Source organism: Dermacentor silvarum, chromosome 8 (genome assembly GCF_013339745.2).
Source record: "Dermacentor silvarum isolate Dsil-2018 chromosome 8, BIME_Dsil_1.4, whole genome shotgun sequence".
NCBI classification, from domain to species: Eukaryota; Metazoa; Arthropoda; class Arachnida; order Ixodida; family Ixodidae; genus Dermacentor; species Dermacentor silvarum.
Window position 1 is genome coordinate 55,478,722 of NC_051161.1, and position 14,330 is coordinate 55,493,051.

Genomic DNA, 14,330 nt, shown 5'->3' on the forward strand with positions numbered 1-14,330 from the left:
ACTGACTCTACTTGTTTACGAAACTTGTATCAGCTAAATCACATATCGCACCTGTGCAAGCAGCACTTGTGTATCTAGCATAGCATTTTAATAAAACTACTATTAGTTTGACTTTGAGGGCCCTGTATAATACCAGCCTAAATGTTCATATTGTTAGCCTTAAGAAATGCATTACGTGAAGCAGCTCATCTATTGCCCTTTTCAACCGCAAGGTCACTTTGGTTGTGTCTACCGGGGTACCTTGGAGCTGGAAGGAAAGGGCGAGGTTCAGCAGGTTGCCGTCAAAACTCTTCACAACAGTGAGTACTTCCATTTTTCACTTAGTACAATTTGAATAAGACTTATCCGCAGTAGTACTTCCAAATACCATCCAGTAATACCATACTGTTTTGTGCATGCTTTCAGTGCCATCCTTACGAAAATCACAAGAATTGTGCACCAACCATGCACACTTTTTTGAAAACGAATAATAGAGCAGACACATGGAATTATTGTACTGCATACTTAACTTTTGAGTAGGTTGGCAGACGCTTTCGTCTTTGTTTTTGGGGAAACCTTAAATGATTAATCATGCTCAATAAACTTTAGATCTTAGATCTATGCATTGCAGAAGCACTCTGCAATATTTTTGTGTCTTGAGTAGGCGAGCTATGCATGCAGGCCAATCTTTGTACCGGAACCAAGGGCGCTACAAACGGGTATTGTAGTAGTCGGATAGCTCAAGCGGGCCTGAATATTATTACCAGCGCTTGCAACATTGTAGTCGAGCGCATGTCGAGCAGTTAAAGGAACACACACAGTTTAGTTCTGTATGTTGTCACGTTGTAGTGATGGTGAACAACGACAGATACTGCTTAGTCTGCAAGCTAGAATCTTATCTATTGGGAAACGTGCGCACTTGCGATTACTCTGGAATGCAGGACAACTCATTTGTAAAACGTGGATGTACTGTTGTTGCTGATTCTGTAGCGGAGGCACGTCTTGTGCCCACGATGAAATGATGACAGTGATAATCCGGCGAAAACAAAAAATAGAGCTAAGCGCGTGTGATAATATAACTGAATGAATCTTGACTATCTTGTGTCTTATAAGTTGAGAATTCTAAAAGCAGGCGAACATTTACACTGTACTGTAAAGTACAATGAATGGACATTTGATGTAAAATAGTTCGCAAGACAGAGCGACCCCAACTATATCAGCAGCGCTTGGGAGATTTCTGCTCAGAAAAGTTGCTGGAAATTTAAGGGATTCTTCGTAGTCGAGTGGGCCGTATCACATTCATCTGCGAAAAAAAAATGTCTTTGGTGACACAGCTTTGCCTGCCTGCGGCACAACCAGCACACAATTCAATGCAAGCAGCTGCCTTGCACTAGTAGTAGGAAACATTTAGAGTTTGCAGTACTTTGTATATATGAACACTTCTTAGGAGTGATTGCTAGCAGTTTCCATATTTGCTCTACACATATATCCTAATTTTGTTGTACCCTCAGCACGATAATTTATTTATTCATTGTGTCCCTTCGACACAGCAGATTCTCGCGGGGTCGAGGCTGACGGCCAGGCTTTTCTCGAGGAGGCACTCATCATGAAGGACTTCCACCACATGAACGTACTGCCACTCATTGGATTGAGCATTGATGAATCAGGTGGCTTGATGGTCATCATACCGTACATGAAATACGGCGACCTGCTGTCCTACATTCGAGATGAAAGAAACGTAAGAATATCAAATATGATGATCAATGGCAAATCACATTTGCCTGTTGTCACTGGTTAGCCTGCGTTTTCACTGTGAATGCTATAAAACAGTGCCTTAAGTGAACTATACTGTTTTAATGCTGCTCTGTCATATCAGTGCATTTGAATCAGTAGCGTACCCAGGATCTCTACCAGGGGGGGTTGACAGTTTGCCAATACCTTCTAAATAGCACTAATTTCAATTTCTTCATGGGAAATTGTCAAAAAATGCGCTTTTTGTGAGTGTGCAGACGATTGCGTGTCCCACATCTTAGTTGCAGTACTCAAATGCGCAAAGAAAGAAAAGGGGTTAAACAAAAGAGGGGGGCTAAGTCGGCCTCAGGGGGGGGCGTTACAAACCCCGAAACCCCCCCCGTTGGTGCGCCACTGATTTGAATACAAATTATTTAAGCACTGCATGATTTGAAATTATACATATACATCATCATGTAATAATTGTAATTAAAAACTGAAACACTCCGTAATTAATTTGCTACATCTGCTAACTAATCTACATACATTTTTATGGTTCTTCTAGAGCCCAACTGTGAAAGACTTGATCACGTTTGGTATCCACGTGGCTGAAGGTATGAAGTATTTGGCTGACACAAAGTTCGTGCACAGAGACCTGGCGGCTCGCAACTGCATGTAAGTGCCCATGTACTTCCTTGTTTGCACTTGCCTGTGAGGGACATTTAAGCGAAGGTCTGAACGTACGTTATCGTTTCAGGCTTAGCGAGGATTTCATTGTGCGTGTGGCCGACTTTGGCTTATCACGCGACGTCTACGAGAAGGACTACTACAGTGGTGACAACAAGAAGACGAAGCTTCCTGTGAAATGGATGGCACCAGAAAGTTTGGAGAAGGGCATCTATAACCACAAGACGGATGTGGTAAGAATACCCCCGGCTGGATATGGTACCGAGCACTTCCACCAGTGCTTAAAGCTGAGGTGCCTCAACATCGAGGCATATTGAAAGTGACCGTATCCAATTTTTTTTTGACGCAGTGGTCGTATGGTGTGCTCTTGTGGGAACTTATGACACGTGGTGTGACGCCGTATCCAGAAGTGGACAACTGGGATATCGTCAATTTCCTGAAGCAAGGACGCCGGATGCAACAGCCGAGCTTCTGCCCTGATGAACTGTAAGCCAGAGTAAAGAATGCTGTCCTAGAAACAGTGTTAACAAAGAAATTTGAATAAGCGACATTTATCGCTCACATTGTTTTATCATCGGCTCATTTTATCTTTCTCAGGTACGACATCATGTTGCAGTGCTGGCAGGATGACTCCAAGCGACGACCTTCGTTCGCACAGCTCGTGACGGACGTCTCAAATGTGATCATAAGCCTCGAGAAGAAAAAGCGAAACAGGAGAGTCAGCCTGAACGTCACGTACGTTAACTGTCCAAACCCCGGTGCTAACGACGGCGCTGGACCCTCGACGGAGGATTGGCCAGTTGAAGGCACATCGTAGGCAGTATGGCATTGCGACTTCTCTGCTTTGCCACAAGAATGCATATCAGTTCCTAAGAGAGCCAATGCGCTGCTGGTAACAGCGCCACTGCCAACGAAGCCGCGAGAACTGATTGCAGGGCTCGCCACCATTCACAATCTCTCCAGATTGCTCATGCTCAAATATGTGTGGATGATGGAATTCACTATGCTGCTGCTTGGATCGACCAACTGCCGTTTGTGTGCCCTAAAACACAGCAGCGAATACCTAAGTTCGAAAGCTTGGGCACATCGCAAGTCGTCCAAAGAGCAAGTCGTCCGATTTTCGGGGAACTGTGGTGTGCTGGAAAGGTGCAAAATTCAGTTCACTGTAGCTTGGAAGATGTGTGTCTCGGAACCGGTGGCCTTCTTTCATGGTGCACAGACACTTTGTTGCACGAACTGTACCTGCACCATCAGCGCGAATGATGCTGCGTGTAGATATTATCATGTGGCTGTACATTTTGAGCCCATCATGACCTATAAACTCTTGTGACTGTTTGTGACACAAAGAAACACTGAACTCTCAGACCATGAGTGTCCACCGCGCATGAAAACATTCCAATTTATAACTTTTTGTGCTATACAGTGCTGCATCACTACTTAAGACGCCGCCACCGAAAACAACTGTTTTTGCTGCTTCTTCATATCAAAAAGGAAGAGAGAGACTTGACAATGTGTACTTGAGAGTGTACTTCGCAGGTATTATTGTAGTGCCAAAGCTGTGTGAGATGCTTGTCTCAGATGTTACTCAGAGTGGTGGCTAAAATGGCTAGAAAGCACACGAACAAAAAAGAAATGGACACCCATTTGTGAGTTTCACCTGGGAGTAAACAGCCTCCTCTGTTTCTCGGGTGTTGGCTGATGTCATACACTAGTAGTGCAGGATCAAGTAACATTGATGTTGTTATTCATAAATTCAACATATCATGACTGCAGTGATCGAGTTGGTCTTCTAGTGTTTACACATAATATCAGGGCCGAAGGAAACGCTGAGGCGTGCGTGTGAGGACCGTGACCTGACCCCTCATTCTCGCCTAGCAATGAGAACTGTGGGTCATTGGCAAGAAATGAGGTCGCTGGTCCAGAGCCGTGAAAGACTGGCGCAGTTTATCGTATCATGCTCATATTCATTCTGTGCCATTTTTGTGCCTGCGTGACGCTCAAGCACCATTATGACAATGTTTTGCATGTTGGCAAGTGACATGCATTGGGTAAAGCACTACGGGTGTGTGTCAGTGTGGTGCGAAGCGACGACGGATTTGTTTGAAAGGTTTCCCGCAAGTGGTCTTTCTAGCAAAATGCTGCCGTCATATACCCCCCCCCCCCCCACCCTTCCCACCCATTCATACATAGATGCAAGCAAGCCACTAGGAAGGCGAGTGTTGGGGCAAGCTAACGTTCGCAAATTGGACGCCATGCATACCGCTTGTTAACTGTTGTTGGCGGTGTATTATTATTGCTTCAATGTTTTAAACTGCTACGAGTGTCGAAATTAGTACTTCAGAGGAACTAGATATTTAAATATTTTTTTGCATGATACATTATGGCTTCTACATTGCCAAAATATGCCGAGATTGGCAACAGCTATTTCGTGTTTATTTAGTGGGCGGCCACCTTTTAAAAGTATTGAGGAAAATGAAATTACAACGCTTGTTTTACAAATTAAGCTTTTTTGCAAGGGTTGTAAAAGCATGGTAAAGAATTCTTGAAGTGAGACATTATGCAAAATACCACCTCAATTGCTTTTTCGCCAATGCTGGCTGTAAAAAGCTAGACACAATACTGAAAAAAAAAAGAACTTGCAGCATGTAGATATTTTGAATGTGTGTTTGATGAATGAAACATGCCGGACGTAATCACCTGCCTCATGCTTATGAATGCAATGAATGCCATCTTTCTTTCACCCACGCAACTTTTTTATACGTCTTTCTAGTATATGTATATATGACGCTTATAATGGCGACTGTGTTCTGCATTTGTTTCTTTAGTCCCTTTATTGTATTTGCGCACTAGCTAGTTTCCATTTCTCCGCCCTACAATGTCGCTAATTGACGCGCTAATTGATAGAATGCATGGGTGCCAATTTCGTGCACTGGAGAAAGGCTTGCTGCTTGTTTATTCTCCACAAGCTAAGCTATTTACTGACGCTGAAGCAATTACTGATAGATGTTGTGTTTGGCCCAAGAAAGTAAAATGAATGCTCCTGATTCTTTTTGAAATCTTGCACATGCTATTTACTGAAATCTCACCCACTAAAACTATGAAAAAAAAAACTACAGCGTAGAGGTTTTCTGCATCTTTCACCGCACTAACCTTATGTTTTAGTCTTATGAAAGATTAGCTTGTCGAAGAATATGAAAAGCATGAATACGAAGATGCTTACCACGGTATGCAAAAAGACGTATTCGATATACATCTCCAGGGCTGTCGATGTTATGAGAGAGCCAGTGTTGAACTTATAATTCCGAAGAGAAAGTGTGCATGAATGATGCTGGTGCTTACTGGTTTTGCGAAGCATTCAATGCTTTTTCTTTCTGAAGCTGTAATGGAGGCTGCAAATTACATTGACCGTTTTATTAACTATGGTATTTGACCATGTAGACGAGAACAGTCCAACTCCGAGTTAAGTACTGGCTGGCACTTAATAATAAGTTAGCCTACCATCTTGCACTCGCTCAGGTCGGATGCTTTGCTTTGTAGCCAAATGAAGACATGAAATTTGTGAGCCGCATAGAACAAACGCAGTTTCGTGGCCGTCAGGGATTTTTTGTTCACGGTGCATTTACTGTTAATAGATTGCGCCCGCAATAATATGAGAGATTTTTCTGCAACTGTATAATGAAAGCACATTAAAAAACACTGTTGAGTCGATCTTCTCCTAAACTAGTGACTAATTTCACTGTTATTACTATACTAGCCAAATGGGGGTGTTTATCACATCTAAAGAGCCACGGTGACACCATGAGAAATACACTTCGTCATTACTACCTCACAGAAATAGCATCTTCAAAAAGTGGTATGTTGCACAGCCTTATGTTCGCGTTCTGGCTTTGATTTAAAATGTAGCCTCTTCGATGTGTTGCTTTTGAATCATTCTGAGAAGTAAAGCTTTGAGTTTTGTAGAACATAGAACATACAGCAGTATTTTTACCTCGTTCATTCTTGGTATTTCCGTTGTACATAGTGAAATAAAGTCGGAGCTCACGTTTTTCTATCCGTTTTTCTAAATAAAGACATCGCTGGTATTTCTTGTTTACATTATTTCTCCTTAGGTACTGTTTTTCATGACTCTTTTCATAAACTTTTGCTCCAGGACTGTTTTATAACTGGCTTTCAACTTTTGAGGTGCATGCTACAAGAGCTAAAGAGGAAGCTTTAGCTCGAGCCCAACTACGATGCCGCATATTCAAATACATGTAAAACCCAGAAAAGCTTTTCTGAGGTAACGACTCGAGCGATTTTAATTACATTTGTGTCATCCGAGAAAGAAAGTTAAATACGATATAGTGACTGTAGAAAGCGAAATTTGATCTAGAGCTTCAATTTTTTTTGCGTGTGGCCGCAAATTGGTAACTTTAACGTAAGTAGGCGCGTGAGATTTACAAATTTGTAACTCTGTATCAAGAAGATATCGAAGTTCTGTCAACTGAATCCGTTAGAGCATCTAAATCGGACAAATTTGGTACATTAACTAAGAGCTTAGGTACATTTGTTGCAATGTTTACAAGAATTTTGCAATAGTGTAATTTACAAATTGTAATACATTTCACGTTTACGTAAAATGTATAAATCTCCCCTTCAGGCATAATATTCAAAACTGTTTTCAGAATTGTGATATAGTTTTTTTTTCATTGCTGAGCTACAGAGTTGTAAACTTAATAGTTTTTCTAAATTTTGCGACTTGCAACTATTTTGTGAAAGTATTGATGAACTACATAAAATACCCGTTACTACCAGTCAATTAATGGCATTTTTATATGTAGCAAACCTCATCAAATTCGGTGCAGTGGTTGCCGAGAAAAAACGATTTTTCCGTTCCCATATATTTAGATAGGAGCCACCGAGCTAAAGCTTCCTCTTAACACGAACAATGCAACAGCAGATTACCTTGGTAATTAACAACATAAGGGGAAGAGCTGCTGTTTAGCGAAACTATTGCAGGGACACTATAAGATCCAAAAGAAGTTGAGCTGTAGTAATGAATTACCTTTCTACAATACCGAATAAGGCACTCTTACCGTTAAAGCTTGATAAGGATTGAGGAGGCTTGAGAAGCCAAAAAATACAAAAAAGTCATGATGGGTGGCGACGCTGCTTTCAACTTTCCACACTAGCACACCGTGACGTCACGAATTTTGACGGCGTCTACCCGGGCCTGGTTAACTTGTTATCAATAAATATTGACTAGATTGTATTTTTGAAGAACCAGACTGTAATTAAAAAAGTTTGAAAAACTTTTACTGAGCCACAGTGGCACAAATACGAGAGAATAGTTCGAAATCCGTGACGTCACTTTGACGTACCAGTACTGGGGCCAGTGGTTATGTTGTATGCTACGAAAACGTATTTCCAAAGAAACAACTGCATAACTTGGAAATCAGAGCACTAGCATTTAAGAACTTGACCCTTCGACTTCCTTCAAACAGAACTCCTCCTAAAGTTAATGTAAAATTTTTGATAACCACTTTTCAAATCATAATCGTGAGTCACATCCAAACAGTAGATATCCTGCGCGCGTGAAGAACCGTGTGCGCAAGAAGTTAGCTGAATGGTATTATCTACTGCAAACCAGGTTTTTTTTCAAGAGCGAACATGTGCTCGGTGGTTGCATTCTGGCATCGACATGCTGTATTTTGCGGCGTCATTGATTATAATTGAACATCAATATATATCACTTTAGCTTGATTCAATATTTGCCTTTAGTGTCCCTTTCAACAAGAAGAACAAATACAGTCGCAGTTTCGCCTGAAAGGCGAGGCATTGATAGCGATTGCAATTAGTAGCGATTAGATTGGATAGCTTGGAAATCCAGATTTGCTACCTGCACTAGTATACGTGACCAACAGAGCACTATACTGTTTACTGGTTACAAGCAAGAGCTTGGCTGAAATTCGGTCATTTCGCGGAACCCTCATCCTGCAGGCTTTTTACGCCGACTGTACACGTAGGAAATAGGCGGCAACGCTCGCTGGTTTCTTGAAACAAGGTTTCAAGAATAATGTCGTGCTTGCTTACCAGCGAAGATGCCACATTCAACATTTGCCAAAAGTGTTCTAAGACATCAGTCCTACTTGCCTTCACAATTCACGCCTGCTGCACGATTATCAGCCCCATTGGGGTGTCTGCACCGGCCGCAAGTACAGTTGACAATTCCGGGCATCAAAAAAAAAAAAAAAAAAAAAAAAAAAAGCTGGAGCGCCGTTGCAAGCTTTGAAGCAAACAACTTTGGAACACATTTACAACGTCCATAAATTCCGGCAACATGTCTACACAGATGGTTTGGTAAAACTGAACAGCTCTGCTGCTGCAGTCATCATCCCGGCAAAATCTAAAGAAATCAAGCTAAAAACTTCATTTGTTACCACCTCGACGGGTACAGAACTTGCGGCACTCCGTGCTGCACTTGATTTCATTAATCAGGAACCACCGGAACAATGAACAGTTTTTAGTGATTCCAAGGCAGTGGTTCAGTGCATGCAAAACCACGGACCCAATGAACAACTGGCCTCAGAAATACGAGAGATATATAATCGCAGCCATGACAAGGGGCACAACATAATCTTTCAATGGCTTCGAGGACATTGCAACATCAGCGGGAATGACTAAACCGACGAGGCCCCCCGATCTGCACATGAAAGTGGTCAATGTGTCTTCATTCCACTTTCGCGAACAGACGCTGCGGCTGGACAGCGATTGATGTCCTGTGAATGTGCTTTGCCCCCGTTGGCACTCGAACACTTCCACCATGTGCCGTTTGCGTTCGTTGTCTCCGGATATACGGATGCATATACCGCCTGCATTACCACGACGTGAACAGACCATGCTGTACCGTCTGTGGCTGGGCGTTGCATTTACAAACTCATATGCCTTCCTTATTGGAACGGCCAACAGCCCCACGTGTGACATGTGCAGCAGTGATGAGACGCTCGCACACATTATCTGTGTCTGCCCGAGCTATAATGCCGAAAGACAAGTGTTGTGCACAGTGTTGGACCAATCGGACAATTGTTCACTAACGGAACTAAAAGCTTTAGGCCAGTGCTCCAACCGAACATCCGCGCGGAAGGCCTTGCTCACCTTACTAAGTTTCCTGCGGTCTACGGGCCTTCACGATAGACTTTAGGAACGTCGCCCCCTACTGCTCTATAGTGTACGCGGTTTGTTTGTGCTCGTCTCTCTTTCTCTCTCTCCCCCCTTACATTATATTTCTCTTTTTATTACCCTTCCCCTACCCCCCCCCCGTACATGGTAGCCAACCGGAACTGCATCTGCTTAACCTCCCTGCCTTTCTCTGCATCCTTTCTCTCTTGAAACAATGTCGCGTTTTGATAACATTTTTTATAACATTTTCTGGTTTATTTATCAATTTTGTCGATGGCCAGTTCTTCGCCCCTCGAAGGATTGTGTGTAGGGGGAAAGGCGAGCAGACTAAGCAAGGTCATGTCGACCTCACTGCGATTCATTATATACATTTCATAATACCTCGAGAGCGGCAGAAATGCACACAAGCCAAGGGAGAAGTGGGATATCGAACACGGCGTAAAAGGACATCCAAGCTATCGTTGCGCCGACGTCATTCCTCCCAATGCACAGTTAAATGTATCTCAGATTCAAGATGATTTGTTTATTAATTGTTTGGATTGTGTTACGCTCACGCAGGAACTTTTTGTTGTTCGTACTTCTACTTCAGCGTAAAATGAATAATCGAAGCAGTGGTGCCGAACAATTCCAATGACGCTCCCGAGATGAGAACAAAGCCATGAAATTGAACAATTGGATATTCCTTTCCGCCAAGTAGAATAAACTGGTCGTTGTTCTCCTCGCACATTCAGCCAAGATGCAGGTTGTGGTATTCTGCCTTCTCTGGGCCGTGGATTTCAGCATTATTGGCGAGTGAGTACGAACTTGTGCAACTTTGTTTTGTATTTCTACAAAAGAGCGTTGCCAAGGCCACACTTAACCTGAACGTTACACGCAGGCGTGATCGAGATATTTTACATTGGTAGTTGCTAAGTGTGGTTTCCCCATATTTGTTTGTCCATTTATCGCGGTTATATTACTGTTTGCTTAGCCGAAGAATTCGCGCGAAATATATTTTTGCCTTGACTCAAGATTCGATAACAGCTTGGTGAAGTTCGTCGTAGTTTCGTTTGGTGTAGCAAAAACACACACTCAAGATACGATTTACCATAGTAAAAGTTACTTTGCCGTGATTTATTTTTAACAGACTTTACGAAGGAACAACTTGGAACGGCACATATACCGCTTGTATGTACGACGACTGTCCCTGATTATGAAAAATTGTCGATTCGAGACAGAATTATAACATTTACTGACGAAGCTTTGGAGCATTAATTACAACTTTTGGTGTTGGGAGCGTGATGCAATTGCGTAATGTAAAGGGGCCCTGAACCACTTTTTATAGAAGTGGAAAAATGCATTTAGGTTAAAATAGGCTATTTCAGAAATACTCTGCCGCAAAAAGTACTTCAGTGCGTTCACAGCGGGAAGACGTGGAACCTGCTGCGGCACCTGCTCGACAAAACGAAGACCAAGTCATACCAAAGGGACAAACTCGCCAAGCTCATACATCAGGCGGTCTCGGTACACGGCGCCGACGAAGTCACCAGGCGCATCAACGACAAATACCTGCCGACTACACAGACCGAACAACACGCGCCGTACGGCGGCCTACCCAACGCGAAGCTCGATCGTGACATCGACGTCGAGGAGGTCCGCGCGGCCCTGCATGACCTCAACAGCCGCTCGGCAGCCGGCCCGGACCTCATCACGAACAAGGCACTCTAGAACCTCGACGACGTCTCGATTGAGAACCTCGCAAAATACTTTCAACAAGTGCTGGAGAGCGGGAGCGCTGCCAAAGCAGTGAAAGACAGCCAAGACCATCCTGATTCCCAAGCTGGGGAAGCCGCCGGACACGGACAACCTCCGGCCCATCTCGCTGACGTCCTGCGTGGGCAAGGTGCTGGAGCACGTCCTGCTGAACAGGTGGCAAGACTACCTGGAACGAGAAGGACTGTACCCGGCCACGGTGATCGGCTTCAGACAGCACCTAAGCACGCAGGACGCGATGCTGCAGCTCAAATACCAAATCATCGACGATGGCGGCAGCGCCCGCGACAACAAGGCAATCCTGGGGCTGGACCTACAGAGCGCCTTTGATAAGGTGAAACACTCGGCGACTCTGTCCTAAGTCTCCAAGCTCAACATGGGCGAAAGCTCCTACAACTACATCAAGGGCTTCCTCACGGACAGGACCGCCGGGCTACGAGCAGGCGACCTACGGACACAAGAGAAGAAGCTAGGGAGCACCGGCACACTGCAGAGATCGGTCATTTCGCCGATGCTTTTCAACCTGGTAGTGACCGGAGTGGCCTAGAAGCTCACGGACATCGGAGACGTCAGGCACACCATCTACGCGGACGATATCACGCTGTGGGTGACCGGTGGCAGCGACGCCCACATCGAAGGCCCGCTGGAAGCCGCCGTCGACGCGATAGAAGACCAGCTGGAAGGCACCGGACTAAGATGTTCGCCAAGAAAGGAAGGAAGGAAGGAATGAAGGAAGGAAGGAAGGAAGGAGTGGAGTGGAGAAGGAAAGGCAGGGCAGAACCAGTTCAGCACAACCGGTTTGCCACTCTACACATGGGAGCGGGATGAGGGGAAATGAAAGATGGGGAGGAGAGAGAGAGAGCAAATCGGAGCTCCTCATACTCCCACCTACCAACAAGGGCAGAGGCAAGACCAGACAACGCGAATACGAAAAAATCAGAATCGTAACCAAATCCGGCAACGTGATCCCCGAGGTCGCCAAAATCAGGATCCTAGGCATGGTCATCGAAAAGCATGGAAGAAATGGCGAGACCATCGCCCGTCTCATGGCAAAAGCGGCCAACACGATGCGACTCCTCAAACGTGTCACGTCCCGGAAGGCTGGCATGAGAGAGGAGAGCCTAATCAGGCTCGTCCAATCCATCATCAGCCACGTCGCGTACGTTGCAGCCTACCACAGATGGCTGCAACACGAACGCAACAAAATCAACGTAATCATCAGAAGAGTGTACAAGACGGCGCTGGGCCAATTTGAGTCCATGAGCGCGACCCGCTTCTTACAACTCGGGATACATAACACGCTCGAAGAAATAGCCGAAGCGCAACGGACCTCTCAACTGGAGCGGCTGTCCACGACTAAAGCCGGGAGGAAGATACAGGACGACCTGGGAATAGGACGCTCGAACGAGGCGGAGATGAAGCTCCTCGTACTGGAAGAGGTCCGACGCCAGACCAGAACCGACCCCATACCCAAGAACATGAATCCCGAGTTCAACAAGGGAAGAAGAGCGGCGAGGGCCAAGGCTCTCATCTACCTGCACGCCAACGACGAGCACGCGCGGTATGTGGACGCGGCCGAATACCAACAGAACGCCTTTGCAGTGGTCTGTCGTCATATAGGCGTCGACCGGCGCCACGAGGACGGCAGCGAGCGTGAGAAGCGCCGTAGCGGAGCAAGAGGAAGAGGTGGCCATCGCCCTGGCCATCGCCGACGCAGACTGCCACACGGTGCTGAGTGACTCGAGACAGGTGTGCGAAACTTCGCCAAAGGCCAAATCTGCCGGGAGGCCGAGCGCATACTGCAAGCGGCCAAACTGGAAGACAGAAAAGTAAGAATCAAGTGGTTCGCGGCGCACGCGAGCGACGCGTCGGAGCGCAATGGAAACCACAACGAGACGGTACACGCAGCGGTGCGAGCGCTAACCAACCGCGCCCCGGCGACAGACCATTCGACGTGGTTCGGAGCCAAGGACCGCATGACGGACCACAACGACATCAAGAAGGCCTACCGCCTGGCTTGCAGGACTCTCCCACCCCCGCACTGGAGGCTTAGTCGAGCGGAAACGGTACTCCTGAGACAGCTCCAGACTGGATCGCTACCGAGCCTGAGACTGATGCATCGCATGTACCCCGAGACATACCCGAGCGATATGTGTAGGGTCTGCCGGAGGGAGACGGCAGATGACACGCACATCCTTTGGGACTGCATCAAAAATCCCGAGGAAGCAAGATCAAGAACGATCCCGCCGCGGCTCGAGACAGGCACGAAGAGCTACGATCAAGACCAACAGCTCTGGGCTGTCCATCAGGTCCTCGCGACGCTCGAAAGGCAAAGACCCAGCGAGCCGGTAACGGCGAGTGGAGACGCGTGCCGAGTAACGGCAATCTCCTAGACGACGTAGGCCCTCGTCGGGGCGCGCGAGCCCCGACGAGGGCCTACTCCAGGCACAAATTATGTTTGCTCCAATCCAAATTCAGTGCGTTCAGCAGAAGTTGAGTTATTGGCAATCAAACCCCCCTTCCGCGATACTTCCGTTCCTTCTTCAATGCCTTGCACTGCGAAGGCTACATTGGAACGGGGCGTGCCCACAACGTGCCGCCTACTGAACGTAACCACGGCGCGCAGTTCGAATTTGGTTTTGAATGTTAACGTGGACGCCACTACCGATTTTGGCGCCTTCGACGTGTCAAGGAAGGAAAGAGTGGAGAAGGAAAGGCAGGGAGGTTAACCAGTTCAGCACAACCGGTTTGCTACCCTACACATGGGAGTGGGATAAGGGGGAATGCAAGACGGGGAGGAGAGAGAGAGAGAGAGAGAGCACACTCGTGGTCAGTCACGTTCCGTCACTCTTGCGTGGTACGTGACATCACTGTCACAGCCGCTTGTCCAAGCCCGTTTCTTTTAAAAACCTAAGTAGACCCTTCGTCGCCTTCAGCTGCGATGTCTTCTGTCGACGACACGTGAGAATCGTTTCAATTGCCATTGGTCTATTGTCAAGGTGCGCTAGAACGGACGCCAGTGA

The 14,330-nt window shown here is 46.0% G+C and overlaps 1 protein-coding gene and 1 pseudogene across 4 annotated transcripts in view; both read left to right on the forward strand.

Annotated features, from left to right (window-relative positions):
- Positions 1–6,479, forward strand: part of LOC119461277 (hepatocyte growth factor receptor-like) — a 61,326-nt gene extending 54,847 nt beyond the window's left edge. For 2 of the 4 annotated variants that reach the window (XM_049672230.1, XM_049672232.1), the window contains 6 exons: positions 213–299; positions 1,533–1,717; positions 2,276–2,385; positions 2,468–2,630; positions 2,747–2,883; positions 2,995–6,479. In XM_049672230.1, the coding sequence (XP_049528187.1) occupies positions 213–299; positions 1,533–1,717; positions 2,276–2,385; positions 2,468–2,630; positions 2,747–2,883; positions 2,995–3,214 (902 nt within the window). In that variant the 3' untranslated portion in view covers positions 3,215–6,479. Of the gene's footprint in view, positions 1–212; positions 300–1,529; positions 1,718–2,275; positions 2,386–2,467; positions 2,631–2,746; positions 2,884–2,994 lie in introns of all 4 variants that reach the window. The other 2 variants (XM_037722518.2, XM_049672231.1) reach the window with 1 other exon arrangement.
- A 4,463-nt stretch (positions 6,480–10,942) lies between these two features.
- On the forward strand, positions 10,943–13,700 carry LOC119462133 (uncharacterized; annotated as a pseudogene).
- The last annotated feature ends 630 nt before the right edge of the window (positions 13,701–14,330 follow it).